Source organism: Quercus lobata, unplaced genomic scaffold, assembly GCF_001633185.2.
Source record: "Quercus lobata isolate SW786 unplaced genomic scaffold, ValleyOak3.0 Primary Assembly Scq3eQI_154, whole genome shotgun sequence".
NCBI lineage: Eukaryota > Viridiplantae > Streptophyta > Magnoliopsida > Fagales > Fagaceae > Quercus > Quercus lobata.
The window spans coordinates 1-18,486 of NW_022155125.1; the positions used below are offsets into that span (position 1 = coordinate 1).

Consider the following 18,486-nt stretch of genomic DNA (forward strand, 5'->3'; position numbering starts at 1 on the left):
GAATTTTTATGGATTCTTTGATGTTATTCATTGAAAGTGACATTGTTATATATGACATTTAGTATGAATGTATGATTCAATCACAAATGATTTCCAATATTTAAAAATTATAAAAAAAATAAATAAAAATAAAAATAAAAACATTACCCTTTTCATCAATGATTGCATTGTAATGTATTTAAGAAATAATGATTTTGTGTTTTTGTCTTTGTTGACGTTTTGTTAATACTAAATACTTAAATAGATGCTTCTTTGTAGTTTCATAATGACTTTTAAAATATATTATAAAAAAAAAAAAAAAAATGGCCCACTAACTTCAAATCCTGACTCCATCCTAATTTAGAGATAAGCTCAAATTTAAAGTGAGATAGAAGAGATCTCATCTAGAACCTATGAATGTTCCAAAGCGTAATATCTAAAAATTGCACTTGCATTACATCCTTAGAAAGCCAACAAATGGGCAAATATATATTTTTACTGATTAGTAAAAGGGGAGAGAAAAGGAATTAAAAGAGGCTATATCTTAATTTGGTAATCTTCATCTTCAACGAGTTTTGACAACAGACATGCAATGCCAAAAGATACAAAATAATGTATTCAATTTCCATTAGTCAAAAAATAATTTGAAGCTATGGGCCGCCTATGGCCACGGCAAGCCTTGTTGTGTAATTGTGATGTCCATTGAAATTTCTGATAAGGACATTAGGGAAAATAAGTAGAAAGATGTATTATATTTGGGGAAATTGAAAATACAATTTTATTCTTTGAACTACATGTGGGATTCCAGTTTCGTCTTTATATCCATAGTTTCATTTTTGTTTTTTTTAGCAAATTCATTGATTCAATTTAATCGTTGAAGTTTTAAAATTATCTCGATATTATTCTTATCCTAACTTATCATTATTATCGGTAAAAGTTTTTGATATATAAATAGTGGAGGAGGGTGGATGAGGTTTGAACCATAGGCATGGACACCATAAGGATGTCCAATGGTAATTGAGATTTTTTTTTTTTTTTTTTACATGTCCTTATAATGTTGAAGTGGTACATTGAAACACAGTAATTCTGATCTCAAAATCAAAGTACATGGAAATACAGTAAATTTGATATCTTAAACAAAGAAAATAAACGTTTTCCACATAAGTAACTGTTGTTTGCATAGCATCCGTAAGACAAGGTAAGAATTACATTGAGACCTTGATACGTTTCTACAGTTTCATGAACTTTCTTGATGAAAATGAAATCTAACACATGGTTTAGGGACCAGAACTGTATCTTGATTCTTGACCCATGTTGAAACTGACCTTAGAAAAAAATAAGCACAAAGTATTACTTTTTTTACACAGTCACACTCAAACACACACACATGGGTCATGCTAATGGGTGTCCTTAAAGCAATGGTTAATAATCCATTTTAGAAAAGTTGTAATACCAATTTTATGTAAAATAGAAAAAACTATCAGAACATTAATTACTTTTTCTTCTTTTTTCATAAAAACTTTTTTTAAATGGATTGTAAACCATTGCCCTAAGGGCATCCATTAGCATTTCCCTATATATATAGTTACTCTTTATTATTAGACTAGTACATCAATTAATTTTTTGTGTAGGTGGGGTTTAAATCACACATCTCATATTCAGCTACAAGAAACTTTACAAAGAGCAGTAATAGTTACACAGTTGTGTACACGGAACACATAGCTTCATTGAGTGTGTACAACAATAGTCAGCGCTTTACGAATGTATAAAATTTAGTGGGATACTAATGTAGTTCAACCTTTTATAGGTGGAATAGCAAAATCGTAGCACAGAGATAAGCTAGGCATTATTTAAGTTCCATTACCAGTTACCACGACTGTTACACCAATTGCTATTGTTTCTTCCCTTATCATCACCACTGTTAGTCTATCTCTCTCACACACGCACACACGGCACACCCACCCACCTAGCCAACTGGCATATTTGATACATGCACATACAGATAAAATAAGAAGGCGAAAGGATAGAGCAAAGGACAAACGTAGTCTAGGAATTGAGTGTGATTCGTTTGGTTTTTTATGCCTCTCTTTTCTTCTCTCTTCTTCTGCTTATATAGACAACACCACCACCCATTCACATAGTCACACACACACATATATAGAGAGAGTCTGAGAGGTTCAATTGAAACTTGTGAGTTTATTTGTCAAAACTGAGAATAATGGATATCTCAGCTTCACAATGGAGTGGCAGTGGGTGTGAGTCTGGTTGGACCCAGTACTTAGACCATTCATCTCTTTCAGAATATCAGTTAAACAGAGTTGGTGGTACTGATGATTATGGAGGAAAAGGAGCAAGAATTCATGAGCAGGAAGAGGACTTGTCCTTGGTCTCTGATGCTTCTTCTGGACCTTCATATTACCATGAAGATGATGAAGATGACAACGGGTGTTCTTATTCTTCTTCAGCTTCTAAGTTGGCTGGTAAAAGCAAGAACAAAAAGAAGGCCAAAGAGCATAGCAGACATGAACGGGGACGACAATCGAATCTTGATGACACTGCTAGCTCCCCCGCATTGAGCTATCCCAAGGCAAGTAGATTGTAATTTATAGTATATACTATACTAGTGTTATATATTAATAGGTGTGTCTTGCATTTCACTTGCAACAAGCTTCAGGGAGTGACTTCTTGATAATTCTGCAGGATGATACAGCTCGCTTTAGGAATGAAGATTCAATGGACAATTTAATGAACTTCTCTCAGGGTTTCTCTGCAACACAGTTTGAGGTATCTTCACTTCCTGATTGGTTTTCTCCATTCTAATTATGTGGTACTATCTTCCACTTGTGTATATTTGCAGGGAAAATCTGCATTCAAGAAGCGTTTTGGTTTCTTTAAATCCTCCTCTGGTGAAAAACCAGCTTCAGAAAAACCAGGTGGCTCAATATGTGTTTTGGATTTTGAGTTTCTCTCTATATAGAAATGTAGAAGCTTCAAGAATGTACTGCTGACTTTTGTAGGAATGTTGTTTTTACTCTTGGCAGGTGGTTTTCATGGAAGAAATAGAAAATGACACGTCTTTTGTCTCTGCTGCTGCAGTTGCTTTAGATAGAGAGAGAATGAGATCAGAGGGCTGTTAGAGATAGCATTAGATCTCAATAGGATATTGTTCCTCCTTTTTTATTTTCTTTTTTCTTTCTTTCATTTTTTTTTTTTTTTGGGAGGTGGGGGGGAGGGGGGGTCTGGGGGGTTTCAACTCTACCACTTCTTGTCTGTTATTGTCAATGCAGTGATAAACAACGTGAAAACACAAAAATTAAACAAATTTCCTTAGTTTTATTTCTTTTGACATCAATGGTTGTCACACCTAAAACAGTTTTCTATTCTTTGCAGTCCTGCCATGCACAATGTCTCCCTTAAATGGCTCTTTCTTGTAATACAAAAAAAGGATTTGATCTCTATAAATTGCCTAGAACGAAATTATGGTAAGAAACAAAAGAAATATGAATATGTTTCATAGTGGTTATCAATAAGCCTTTAATCCACCAACCAAAGTGAAACACTTCATAATTGGTAGAAATTGAATACACATCTGTTTTAAAGTTAACCATGTTGGGAAGTACTCAATTCACCTAGAGATCTTACTAACGAGAGCAAACAAAAAAAAGCTCATCATTAAAGAGACGTGGTCCATTGAAGAAGAGAGTCCTCAATTCCAACTGATACGATGGACACCCATTTTCACACACACACATTCACACAAATAGAAGAGAGAGAGAGAGACAGATAGGCCATGAATAATGATCATTGAAGATACTAAGGCCCAAGGCCAGCCAATGCCTCACTTTTTCCTACTTCAGCTATTGCCAGCTTAGCTAACAACAAACTTTGGTTGGGTAAAATTTGCAAAAATGAAACTATGTAAAGTTCATTATAGACTCGAAAACAGACAATTTGTTTGATGGAAGAAACCAAAAGCTGAGTTTCATTTTCCACCTAAAGGGACCGAAAGCAGTGCCCACCACCCTTGATAGCTACCCACTAAGAATTTGATCCATACATGTAAAAAACACTGGTGCAATAATTGAATTTCTTTTGGCGGTTTTTCCTTTGAAAATCTATAATTCTAAATAGAAGAGGTTGCCACCCTCAGAATTAGCACCCATATCTTGGAAAAGGACTTTGGATTTCGGACAAGACCTCAACCTCCGTGTCCTGTCAACTTCCTTTTGGGTACATTTTTAACTTTTGAAAATTAAATAACAGCGATTCCTAAAGTAGAATTCGAAGTGAATATGATATTTATATGAATTGAAGACGCATAACTATGATGATTGGTACACATGGCACATAGTACAGAGGAAGAAGATATGAGAACGATATTTAGGACCATGTTCCACGCAACTTTGCACCAGTTTACCCTTCCCATACCAATAATTCTAGATAATCAGCCTGATCTAATTTGTACCATATTATGTCCAAAAAAACGAAAGGTTTAAAATCAAGACCACAACTAGCAATTTACACTGATTTGTGTTTTTTCATTTAGCTCATGATATACTTCATTCCTGCTTGTTTGGTGCTCTGCCATGCAGTCAATACCTCATTCCACCATTACGAGATATTGGCATGGCAATCTCTTCCATAGACGACAAACAACTACAGCATTTGCAGTGACTAAATTGAGGAAAAAGATGAAATGTTGAAAACGGAAAACCCCAAAACTCCATCATTGGATATACGAAAAGTTTTCCAGTGAAAACTCGCAGGCAATGTAAGAAAACAATGCGCAACCAGAAATTTGATTGTTCTCTTTGTAAATTATAACGTCAAGTGGCCCTTACAGGTCCACAACTGCAGGTTTGGATGCCAAAAAAAGACAAAAAAACACAGCTTCCCAAGCAGGGATCACAAATGAATACTTGCAGAGAACACCTCCATAAAAATACAAAGGAGATGGTGGGGGCTGCAAAAACAGAGCCTCGTTGGCAAACGCGCTGCTCACAGGTACTAAAGTGCATAATTCTTATCCATAACAAGCTCAGGTGGAAATAAACATTGCATCGTGGTGAAATGAACATTCAAAGATCTTTACAAGGGTTAACTTACAATCAACTATGAACCACAAAAGAGAAAAAGTTTTTTTTTTTTTTTTTTTTTTGGTATCAATGTAAGTGAGAATAACAGACTTCAATGCTGAAAATAAACATACAAATCAACAAATCAATGACAAGAAGAATCTTGTAAATGAAAATGAATTACTGAGACTAAAAATTACTATTTTAACAGGTTAATAAGAATTATTCAAGGCATACAATACAAAACCTGCTTTAGACCCCCAACACCAAGGAGAAAAGCAGCGGTTGCCACATTTGAATCCCCCCTCAAAGGACGTAAACAAAACTCTTTTGAAAAGCAAATTATGTCCCAAATACATGTCTGTGAACAGGCGCAGCATCCAATGTTTTAACCACTTCCATCCATGGTTTGTCTAGGATCAACAGGGAGTTTTTCGAAAGGTGTCCAATAAATAAAACAGGATTTCTGAAAGAAAAAAACTCAAAATTTTTTCTACTGTTGAGTTTGGTCTCTGTCTGACCATCTCTGAATATACGTTTCAGTCTCCCTTTGATAGGAGTATTCTGTAAATTCCTCAATGCTGTATCCTGACCATTTACCAACTCAATTTCATCTTCTCGCTCTACTGGCTTCCCAAAGTCAATCAAGCACATAGCCCTAAAGCATAAACAAAACTACAATGTAAGGCATATCACTAAAAATTAGAGCATCAAAATTATGGACTGTTGAATTAAGTGTCCTACACAATGCCAGTTACATGGAAAAACGGGTCCTTTCCAAGGTATGATGATGATCTCAAAATCCAAAACAAACTGTTTTTACCAGAAAGAACTAAAAACAGGTGCAGCCAATTCTCAAAAGTAACATCAGCAAGGAAAATTTCCTTGCCTAACCACCAAATTTCAGCAGCAATGTGCTGAAGCTAGTTTGCACAATCTCCTAAGTATCTTAACAAAAGCCTTCTATATATCTAAAATAAAACAATACAATAGCTTCCATCAGAATAATTATGCTGTCCCTGCCTAGCACAATCTCTTATAAAGTGAAAATTGAACCTACCAGTAAAAGACCTATGATTATAAAGTCTGCCTGTTAAATAAATGCTAGCATATTCTAATGATTTTGAGGCGTAGTATTCCAACCAAGTAGAAAATCAAGACATCCATCATTGCATGATCTTATCAGGTAACCAGTTTACAGATGCAACCAACAAATTGCATGTTTTTTCTAGCAATTCCATAAACATATAATTGCAATATCAATAAAAACCTCATAGAATAAATTATTTTAAATTATTTGCCACACAACGAAGGGTAACTTACATTTTCTCACTCCTAAGTATAGGGTGTCCCTTATCAACTTTAAATTTGAGTGATCAACCCCTAAACTATGTGATCAGTAGCAATTACCCCAATGTTATTATCCAAAAAAAGAAAAGAAAAACAAAGACCCCAATGTTAAATTTCCCTAATTTCCATTACATTTAAACAAAATTTTTAAATGCTAATCACATGATTACAAATAACAATAATAATATAAGAATGATTTTTTATAAGTAATAATAAAAATAATAATATACGTGCGTGATCAAGTAATAATGTGAGAAGCGCATGAATTATATAATGGTAATTAGAATAACTCTTATGATAGGGAGACATTAAAAGTGACACCATATTTTCATCCAGTAATTCCCTAAATTAAAAGTATAGGAGGGAGATTGCAATTGAACTTTTAGTACAAGGGTGGGAAAACATATGGTAAATATAGGCTTTGCCAATTTGTGAAAAGCACAGTATGTGTAAAACTTATCAAAAAATAGTTTCTAATGTATTGACGCACGCTATAAATGTGCAGTCAAAACATTCATTCTCAAGGAAGATTAGATAAGCAAATGCACATTTGTCAATACACAAATCCTATTGCATATTTTAGGACAATTTGGGAATATTGAACCAAATGAGGTGTCATTCTCAATGCACACAGCAAACATCTGACCTTAAAGCAGTATCTTACTAGATTCTGGAGTCTCCCGGAAAAATCAGAAAGAGTATTGCAGCTTCTTAGGAGAATCAACCATAATTATATTTCTGGGTATTACTTTTGGAAATGCAAAAGAAGTGCTATTTTGTATACCATTATAGGAAATAAATATAGCATAAAGTTTTTTTTTTTTTTTTTTTTTGACAACATAGGGAACCTTTCCAAAGAGCTAAGCAGTTTATTCTGAACCTTTCCAAAGAGCTAAGCAGTTTACACTCATGCCCAGGAGCACCATAATATTTTTTTTAATCAGGACATAAGTCAATATTTAATATTTACCGATATATTTTAAAGTGTTTAGTTACTTTAATTTTTGCCAAGTTGAGTTCTCGTATCTTCTTTGGTCATTTTAGCATTTTTGCATGTTTTAAGCCCCTAATAAAACCACATCTCAGGCAAATATACAAGAAGAGAGGAGCACCTGGCACTGTAAACGATAACAGATGTCGAATTCGATGAGGGCAAGAAAGAAAGCCCTATGACTTCCCCAGGAAATTCTTGATATCTCTTTGGCAGAACAAATGTATGTTGTATCGACCATTCTCCTAATTGCCTGGCCTCTACGTCAAAGGCATAGACCTGATTTGAAGAGGTTGTAAGTATAAGCACATTGTTGCTCCTTGGAGGAAAACCACCAGCTGTAACAGCAGCACCATCCAATCTTGAAATGAACCAGTGCTGCCTGTTCCACAGAACCAAAAGGAGTTCATAACAAAGAAAGGTCAAGGCATAAAGGTGACCTAGAGGACCATAGTCTGATTAAATAATAATTAATTTGTGATTCAGCAAAATGAGAACTTCAATACTACACTGCCTTAGGCCCAATTAAACAGGATCCTCCCCACAAGCATTCAGCCATGGCCATAACCATCAAGATAATGACCAATTCATAATACCAATTAGAGTCCCACCATTAACATATGAAGCAAAAGTAATCTTTACTTGCACTCAGCAAACAAAATCATAATCAGTACATTCTCAAACAATTTAGCGATTGATCTGAGGATCTCCTTAGGTGCCTATTGTGCTAAAGCATGAATAATGATGTCTGAATCTCATGAATAGGTAACAAGAAAAAGTAAAATAAGTATATGCTTGACATTGTGTGGTTCCAAACCTTAAAATCTCCAGATTAAATATATACACATCTCCAAAGCAGTTAACAGCAGCTAGCCACTGTCCATCAGAACTTGTAAACATTCTTGTGATAGGAGGCTCACTAGGTGGTAATTGCTCATCACGCAATTCACGGCATGGTGTGAAGGTATGGACTAATTGTGAGCTGCCAACATCCACAACCTGTAGTATCCAGAAGGAAAAAGGTCAAGAAACATAAACTAAATAGTGGTAGATAAATCAAACTAAATTTTCCATCCATCTGCACTAATGCTTGGCTAATAAAGACTTAACAGAAACTACATGCACATGCTAAGGTTTGGCCAGATGTTCCCACAATCAAATTAGTGCACTTCATTGCAACCATGTCTCAGAGCCATATGCATCTTAGTCATTCTTATGAGGTTTAAAACTTCCCACCGGTTTATTCACATGGGGATCAAATGCATTGAAAAGTTAATCCAAGGGGATTTGTGTCAGACTACATGTAAGAGCTTACTCTTTAAGTAGTCTTAGGGTGTACCTTTTTTCTCATTAGATAAAGAAATGGGTCTTAAGGTATATCTCATAAAACCATTAAAAAAATAGTGATAGTGTGACAAAAGCCATGTATACATCACATGATTAAATCTGTTAGCCTTAACAGAAAATACTGACAGAAGGTTTGCGTGTCACATACCCAATGTCTAGAGACTTAATCGTTCAAATTGAAAGTCCAAGTACCAATTTGACTTTCACATCACAGTCCAGGGGGAATATTTGTAAAAACCCCTAAATTAACAATGGAAAGTTCTGTTCAAAAGTTAGTACATTATAAAAGACAGCTGACACATAAACCCTCAGAAATTATGAATGATAATTTTACCATAAACGTCCATATTGAAAGCTTAAAACCTAAATTCAGTACAAGTGCTTGACATAGGTGTAAGACAAGCCACAAGCCATGAGGTACACTCTCGGTGAACCTCACACAAGTCACTGAAAATATTTCAGCCTAGTTTAAACTTAAACCCTAAGGAGTCCAACCACAAGGAGCATTCCTTCTGAAATACAAACTAGCAAAATACGACACAAAAAAAAAAGTGAAAATATTAAAATCAAAACAAAATAGATGGACAGCTTACATATATCCTTCTATCATGACCAGCTATCATCAAACGAGAGGAATCAAAACTAAAAACCATTGAATGGCCAAACGGTATTCCTGGAGGAAGTTGCTTTTTTTTAACAGTCCATGTACTTTTTCCAACTTCATGCATCTTCAATTCAAATAGGCTGGGTCTCACATGATCGGAATATGCAAAAAAAGCCCCTGAATTAGAAATAGAACTGCAAATAATCTTCCGAGATGCCTTTGTTTTAACTCGAGCTAGCAGATCTGTCATTGCAAGGCCCCCAGAAGGTCCACAAGCCATGTCAGGAAAGGCAACACATTTTGTGCGTACACAGGAAATATCTAACCAATGGGAATTCTGGACCAGAAGCAGCGGTTTTTTATTGAAAACCGTATCATGCACCAGTTGAATGGGTACCCTCTGAGGTGCAGGGCAGATATCATGAGGAGAGAAGTTGGTGAACTCATTCACAGAGTATGCAAAAAGCTTTGTGTCATCACCCGCTGAGATAAGCATAGGAACTCCCAAGTGGGCCCACTTATGGTAACTAAATTCAATTGGCTTCTCACTATGACGAATTCTTTTTATCTTTTCATCCGGCAATGGATCTGCCAATTAAAATAATGTAATTAAAAAATGAGAAACAGCCCAAAAGTATGACAAGAACAATAAATAACTAAAGGCTATATTCATCCATGCACATACATGCACCTAGAATGTGTATGTATGCATGAGAAAAGTAAATATATAACAATAAAAAGAATATCAACGTTAAATCCCCCATAGACAGACCTTCCCTGCTGATTGGAACAGCTACAGTCATAGCCCTGACATCATGTGTATGAGCTCTTACATAACCAATGTAGTTCCATTTCTTCATCACTATAGAGGAAGCCTTGTCATCACTAGGTCCAACTTTCTGGCTGGAGAGCTTATACAGAATAACCTACAAACAAACAAACAAACAACATTAGTAAAGGGCAGCTTTTTTTTTTTTTTATAATTCAACTGTTACAATAAGTGGGGAGGGGGGATTTGAACCTTGGTTCTCCATATAAAAGAGAAGAAGCAATGCCACTGAGAAGGCAGCACATATAAAGAAAATAAAAATCATTAATACAAATTTTCTAGGGAATAATAAGATGATGACACTGGTTCAGAAACCAGCACAGAATCTGTCACATGCTCATAAATAAAAATAGAGATAATAAGAGAACACAAACAATATATATATTCAATAGTTCCAACGGGGAGGGGGGGAACTGAACCCTAGATGTCATAAACAAACTAGGAGGTGCCAACTAGTTGCACTAAAAGGCTCTTGATGAGAACACAATTTTTTTAAAAAATATAATAGAGAAACAATTAGGGATGTCTCATTATGTTTGAAATTTGCAGAATTCCTATTACATAAACAGAAGATTGTCAAAGGGTAGACCTCCACTTTGATTAATTTCTATGGATATCTTAATCCCCAAAAGCTTGCAACATAATCAAGGAAGAGAAGCAATGTGGGAGCAAGGAAGATAGAGGATTTAAAAAAACCAAAACAGCATTTTTTTAATACATCTAAAATTGGGATTTGAACCCTAGATGTAAACACTAGGGGATGCTAACCAGTTGAACAACAAGGCTCTTGGCATTTTTACCATTAATAAGCTGGGAAAATATTTCTTTATTTGTTCATAATTGGGAAGAAGGTTAACAGCTTTCTTATTTCCCACTGAAGAAACAATACATGGAATGGAGCTAACCGAGCTAGTTTACCAATCCGTTATTCAAGTTCTGGTGCAAGAAGTTCTGGATCATGAACATCCCAGCACATTCAACTTCCCACCATAACCTAAAATCACCATAGAGCTTAGGCTGACCAGAAACCGAGCCCCTATTACTACTCTTTCATCTATATAATCCAACAATAGGTAATAGAACTAAAGTTTTAGACTACCAGACTAGAGTACCTATATTGTTGGGTCAACAAGGCTTAGCAAAGCTTGAGCCTTTCTAACAAACCAGATAAATGTAAGCCAAGCTCAATATAGCCAAATAGAAATAATGAAGCACAAAAAGTAAAATTTGAAAGCTCCTAACTGTCTCGTAAAATTTTCTTTAAATGTTTCCCGGTCTAGCTTTTTCCTAACCATCTTCACTTTTTCATATTCTAGCAACAATTATATAACTCGCATGAATATTCGGCGCAACATCACTGTCAGTGTCAGTGTAAGACAACCTTGCCAACAGGCCTCTCTCATCATTCAAATCAGTCACTGAAATGCTTTCATTTTTATTTTCTTGCAGTCACACAATCCAGTCCCTATTAACATCAAAAAAACTAAAATATTTGGTCTGAATTTTCAAAAATTGACATTTATGTGAAACTAGCCACAACAATTTGTAGAGAAATAGCACATAACAATACAATGCTGAATACTGTTTGCTACCTGAAAAACGATTTTATTCACTAATACCTTCAAATAGAAGATGATGATTTAGAAAGTAAGTGTTAATACCACATGTCAAGTTGATTGCAGATGAATAAACCAGAAAATTTATAATTGACATCTTTAAATTGGACCAGCATCCTGTTGTATACCTGACCATCGGAACCCGCTGAGAACACCCTGTTATGGCTGGGAGCCGCTGCCAGAGCATTCACATCACCTTTGTGAAGTGAATGCGCCTGCAAAAGCGTCCCATGCTGACTGTCCCAAAACTGGACACTACCAGTACTATCTGCACTAACAAGGGTCCCACACCTAAAATGAACAATCGCTCAATATCAGCAATGTATGGCAGTGCCTTAGCAACAAACAAAATGAAGCATACAACCATAAACTAATGAAATAAAAAATATGCATCTGTGCTATACCTCAATGATAGTAATGACCATACACACAGTTCTGGTCCACTACCTGAACCTCCAAGTCCAACTGTAATCCTGTAGATCTCACGACCATAGTTGGCATCCCAGCATCTTATAAACCTGAGAAAGGGAGGAAGAAACTTTGTTGCATGATTTATTATTTTAATCACAATAACTGCAGTAATCAAAGATTTATCCAAGTTCAGTGAAATTGCAAGCATGATAGGTGAAGCATGTGCCGGAACTTTAGTAGTCAGACATACAAAAGCTCACATACATACCCATCACTACTCCCTGAATATATCATTTTTGCATCAGGACTCCACGTCACGCTTAAAACACGTCCTGGAGAATAATAATACCACATTATGATCTCTATTCTCTACTATTAGAACTCAAAACTAAAGGAATCTATGAGATAGCAAGCATATACAGTGAGGAGAAGGTATCTCACCACTGACCCTGGGCAATGATTTAGTGTATACCAATTCATCCGAATCAGAGATACTGTATATTCGCACAGAACCATCATCACAAGCAATTGCTAGACGAGGAAGCTCAATGACAGGTTGCTCTTGAAGCTCATCCGAGTCAGAATCATCTTCACTATCACTGGTTTCATCAGCATCATCATCCTCCCCCTTGTCATTTAAAAACCCATTTACCAAATGCTCAGGCTTGGGCTTTGTATCAACTACACCCTCAATATAGGGCGCCACGGCCATCTGCCAAATCGAGACCCCAATTGAACCTAACACAGTCTGCAAACAAACACGAGTTTAGAAACACTTTCTAAACATAAATGAACCACAGAATTTCTTTCCAAACCCAAAAAAAAAACTGCATATTCAATGTACCAAATATTGCAAAAAACTAAGCAAATGTGAGTTTATAATGATGACAAAACCGCGTGCAATGACTATCTATATTTCACAACCACTGTAGAGTATGTCACTACATTTCCATGGATCAAAGGTATAGTTCAAAAATGTAATTTACAAATTAAGCCAATGCATACCTTCTGCTTTAAGTCGAAAAGATCCCACTCGGAAACCGAACCATCGATACTAGACGAGAACAACCGACCACAAGGCAAGCCTTTAGAACCAGCTCGACACCACACAAGCGAAGAAATCCTCGAGTTAGGGTCTCCATGAATCGTCTGAGCAATAAATCACATAAAAAAAAATTTTAAAAAAAAGAAACACAATTTTATGAATATGATATGAACCAGAGAGGAAAATCAAAGAGAGGCGAGAGATTTGAAGGTACCAGCTGACAGTGCCAACCGACGGAGCCGGGAGAGACGAGCCAAATCTCGAGGGAGCCGTCTTCGCGAGCTGCGGCGACTTGGGAGTCGTCGGCGCTGGTGGCTAGGGCTACTACAGGAGATGGCTTCCAATCGATTGAGCTGTTCTTGTAAGCTTCGAGCATTTTTTTTCGTTTTTGTGGATTTTTTCAAACCCAAACACTTCGAAGAAATCGACGCTATATAGGCTGTTGTTGTTGTTTATGCGTCTGTGAGTGAAGTGTGGGGAAAGAGAGACAAACGAAAGAGAACATGACAGAGAATTTAGGTTTTGAGCTTGAGGGTTTAAGGTCATACTCGTATGTATTATATGACCCGGATGTTTGTGGGCCGGGTTTGGAAGATCCATTTATTCATGTGGGCCTAACTTTGAATTTTGAATAGATATTAAGTCCGTTTAATAGTGGTTCCTATATTTGGTTTTTACTTTTTAGGATAGGTAATGATGAAACTCTAGGGCCTATTTAGATTAAGGGGAGGGAAATGGAGTAAAGATTCTAAAAAAGAGTAGACCATAAATCCAAATAGACTATAAATCTCTTATTCGACGACAATAAACTTTACTAATTGAAATCCACAACTATCGAACATACCTGGTTGTATAATAGTCTTATCAAATTTTCTCTCTCTTATTATGTATTATACCATCACACAACACTCTTAACACACTTTTTTACTTCATCCACTATGCTTCTATCCCATGATTCACATCATCTTAAATCTCTTAATTTTTATGAAATATTGATCAAATACATCGAAAACTTTCGCTTCATAGTATTTCATAACTATCGAGTCTTACCGCCCCTTAGTCTTTGTATCTATTTTTATTAAGTTTATATTCTGCGTACTATGTTTTAGTCCTACTTAATCAAAAGTTTTTAGATTTTAGAGCGTCTCGCCAACTTTCTAACTTGTCATTAACTCATTTATAACTTCATTCACTATAATTATATAATCTTCAAAAAGTATACTTCAAGTATCTCGTCACAATTATTAGGTTTTTGAGTTAAGGGTTTAAGGTGTATGTGTTATATGACCCAAATGTTCACAGGCTGGGTTTGGACTTGTCTTTAACAGTAGCAATTTGGGATAATCCATTTTATTCATGTGGAACTATACTTTGAATTTTGAATATATATATATATATATATATTGGGTTTAGTTAAAGGTGGTCTTACCGTATTTGTTAATTATTCATTTTATAAAAGTTTTGATACAATTTTTATAAGAAATAAATTTAAAAATTTGTCAAAAAATTAGTTCTTTTTTTTTTATATTTTACCATAAAAATTTTCTGAAAACATTTCCTAAATCAATACCTTTATGACATTCGTTAATTTTTTCCATATATTTTCATACTAATTCGTCATGATCAAACAAATTCAAGTGACTCCTTCTCATATTTTCATTAAAAAAATATCTCTATTTTAAAGCGAATTTTCACATTTCAAATCTTATATTTCTGTGTATTTTCACTTATATATCTTAACATTCTATATATATATATATATATATATTTTTTTTTTTTATACAAAGTTAGTAATGGACTCTACATATTCATTGTATTACATAAATGACTTATAAATTTGAATTATTTATAGTTACACAAAAAATGGCTTATAAAAATAAAATCATTCAAACTCTATCTTATTTTAATTTAATATATAGAGTTAGATATATGATTAGGTTTTTGATGTTTTGTTTATATTGAACTTCTCATTTTTTATACTGAATTAACTCACTTAGCACAAAAATTTAAAATTTTAGATAAAATATGTGGCACAAAATTATACTATAATTAAAGACTAAACTCTAAGTTAATAGTTTTTTTTTTTTTTCCCTTTTTGAGAAGGTCCTAAGTTTATAGTTGATTGTCACATTTAATTTGCAATGAATGAAAATTTGACAATTCACAATGGGAGACTTCAACTGAATAGTACAAAGGAAAGAGAGCATGACAAAGAACTTTGAAGAGGTTGGAAAGGTTTTTGAGCTAACGGTTTAAGTTGTAGTACATGTTATATGACCTGGATGTTCACAAGTGGGGTTTGGACTTGTCTTTTATTTGTGTGGGACTATAGTTTGAATTTTGAATATATATAGGGTCTGGTTAAAAGTAGTCTTACAGTATTTATTAATTGATATTTTTATGAAATTTTTGATATCATTTTTATAAGAAATAAATATAAAAAGCTGTCAAAAAAATTAGTTATTTTTTTATTTTCCCATCAAAAGTTTCTTAAAATATTTCATAAATCAATACTCTTATGGCATTCGTTAATTTTTTTAAATATATACTTTCATACTAATGCATCATGATCAAACAATTTTAAGGGACGACTCCTTCTGATATTTTCATTAATAAAAAGTGTAAGGACACAATTCTCTGGCGGCCCAATAAGGATGTTGGGCTCGCGTACGAAAGATCCCTCACAATATGATTTGTAGAGAGTGGGCTTGAAAAGCTAGCCGTTGGTCAAGTGGCGTTGTCCGGTCATGGCTTTAGAGGAATCTACGTAGAAAAAGGGGATTGGGTATGAACATTTAAGCCCTGAGGCGTCGTACCCCGTGGGATGGAGCTCCTCGGAGTTAATCCGAGGACCTGTTAAGGTCTTCTCTCGGTTGCCTAACGACGGACTTTCTTCCATGAAGTCCGGTGTTCCTAAGATGTTTTCCCATGTAGTCTCTCTTTTTTCGGAGGTGGAAAAAAGGGGCCTCCCCCAGATCTACTTACTTCCTTATTTTATACTAGCTTGCATTCATTGCCCTTCGTCCACGTGTAGGGTCAATCTTTACGAACACTGACATTTGTCCCATCAGTCCAATCCCGGAATTGTTGGGGATGGTTTGATAAAGCTGCAGAGTACGGCTCTGTCAGGCGTCGGGCCTTATCTAGAAGGGTAGTATGGATAACTTCCCCAAGATATTCTGGATTTCCTTACTAATTCGTCCCTATACCAGTTTTGCCCCTTTATTCTGGTGGGATTATGGATCTGCCGAGGACTAAACTGTCCTCGGCTGCTTCCCAAAAATTGTTTTGTGCTCTGCGTTGTAGAGCTTGGGCCACAGCTCTCCTCGGATTGGGCCTTCGGACGCTCTAAGGATAAATGGGCCTGGTCCACGAATTGTTGGGCCCCACAATAGCCCCTCAAAACCCTTCTGTCCGACTTCCGGGTTGGAAAGGAGGGTTTTGGCAAACCCGGGCCCTCAATATGGCCCATTTAATTTGACCCCGCATTTATGTGAGCGGTTTTCCGCCTGTCCACGAAGTTAGCCGTTTTTCAAGGGAGTCCGTTTAATCTGCTCGTGATCTGCTCCTGCCGATTGACTATCCCAGACACGCCTTTAGTAAATCCCCTTTACGAGGCTCATTTATGTCCGGCGGCTCATCTGATAAGGTGGGGAAGCGGAATGGACGCCTCTTTTTCTTCAGATTCTTTTGGAAACTTTGAATGCGTTTAATTCCCTCTGTTTGGTTCTTCCTATAAGAAGGCAAGCAGGAGGCAATCACTTTCGTACAGACTCCTCCCCTTCCTTCTGAGATCTGAAACCCGTAGCCTCTTTTAGCGTCTGCTTAGCCTGTTTGTTATACATCATATCCGTACACGTCCTCCATAACGAATGATGAAGGAAACACACTCCTCCTCAAAACACCATATCCTGACAAAACTTGAAATGGCTCGGTCAGGGCAAGGGTGGCGCAGACTTAAGATCTGTCCCGCCTCTCTTTTAGCCAAAATCCGAAGCAGGGGCTCGTCATGTCGAATTCTCGGCGTGACTGAGTCGAGAACAACCAAGACCAGCACCACCCGGCTCCTCACGAGCGTACCTAATATGGCACCAGCGTGTTAGGAGTCAGGGCTGAGGCAGGGGCTAAGTGCTTCTGCTTCTCCCTCTTTTGCTCATTTCCTTTCTTTTTATCTCTTCTCTCTTCTTCTCCTCCTTCCTTACTCATGTCCTCCATCTTCTTCATCCATCTCCTCCATCTTCTTCATTGATTTCTTCCTTACTATTTCCTTCTTCTTCGTTTTTTTTTTATTTATTTATTTATTTATTTTTTTATTTTTAAAGTGAGTTCTTCTCTTAGTATGAGCAGCTATGAGGCAGAGATCGGAGGGACCTTGAAGACAAGTTTAAAAAGGCGCTTGACCGTTTGCTTATCTGTACTGTGGATGTTAGTACTGCTTCGGCAGCCCCTCTTTTGTATAGGCTGGTTGAAGCCTCTCTTTGTATATTGTAATAATTTTTCATATTAATAAAACTTGTTTCTATTTCACTTTGCATGTTCGGTCTCTTTGTTTTTTATAAATTTGTAAGCGCCGCTCGGCACAATCATATAGCATCTAAATCAATGACGACTAAGACCAAAATACTTAATAATAAAAAGATGTTGCCATAACTTTAATGGAAGTGCCTGGCATGATAAGGCAGACCAATAAAAAGTAATACTTACCCCCTGGCTTGGGTCCGAGGACCATGCAAGGCCTTGGTTCTGTCCAAAACTTTAATAATAATAATGTTTTGTACTTGGTTTCCCCATAGGCTTGAGTCCGAGGACCATACAAGGCCTTGGTTCTGTCCAAAACTTTAATAATAATAATGTTTTGTACTTGGTTTCCCCATAGGCTTGAGTCCGAGGACCATACAAGGCCTTGGTTCTGTCCAAAACTTTAATAATAATAATGTTTTGTACTTGGTTTCCCCATAGGCTTGAGTCCGAGGACCATACAAGGCCTTGGTTCTGTCCAAAACTTGTAATAATAATAATTTTTGTACTTGGTTTCCCCATAAGGCTTGAGTCCGAGGCCCATACAGGCTTGGTTTCTTGTCCAAAACTTTAATAATAATAAATTTTTTTTGTACTTGGTTTCCCATAGGCTTGAGTACGAGGACATGCAAAAGCCTTGATCTCTGTCCAAAACTTGTAAGATTTCTTTTCATGTTACTTGATTTCCATAGGCCTTTGAGTCGTGGACCATGCAAGGCCT

At 36.1% G+C, this 18,486-nt stretch overlaps 2 protein-coding genes across 2 annotated transcripts; one reads left to right on the forward strand and one right to left on the reverse strand.

The window, feature by feature from the left end:
- Window positions 1–1,808: 1,808 nt before the first annotated feature.
- On the forward strand, window positions 1,809–3,153 carry LOC115973702. Its single transcript, XM_031093963.1, has 4 exons — window positions 1,809–2,566; window positions 2,680–2,763; window positions 2,837–2,912; window positions 3,021–3,153. Exons 1-4 carry the CDS (start codon window positions 2,198–2,200, stop codon window positions 3,047–3,049), a joined length of 558 nt encoding a protein of 185 aa, XP_030949823.1. The 5' UTR covers window positions 1,809–2,197; the 3' UTR covers window positions 3,050–3,153.
- Window positions 3,154–5,201: 2,048 nt separating this feature from the next.
- On the reverse strand, window positions 5,202–13,761 carry LOC115973701 (WD repeat-containing protein PCN-like). The gene is made up of 11 exons (XM_031093961.1): window positions 13,462–13,761; window positions 13,208–13,351; window positions 12,644–12,950; window positions 12,471–12,534; window positions 12,196–12,309; window positions 11,920–12,082; window positions 10,119–10,272; window positions 9,336–9,934; window positions 8,213–8,394; window positions 7,517–7,777; window positions 5,202–5,712 (listed from the first exon to the last, which is right to left on the reverse strand). Exons 1-11 carry the CDS (start codon window positions 13,621–13,623, stop codon window positions 5,397–5,399), a joined length of 2,466 nt encoding a protein of 821 aa, XP_030949821.1. The 5' UTR covers window positions 13,624–13,761; the 3' UTR covers window positions 5,202–5,396.
- Between the last annotated feature and the right edge of the window lie 4,725 nt (window positions 13,762–18,486).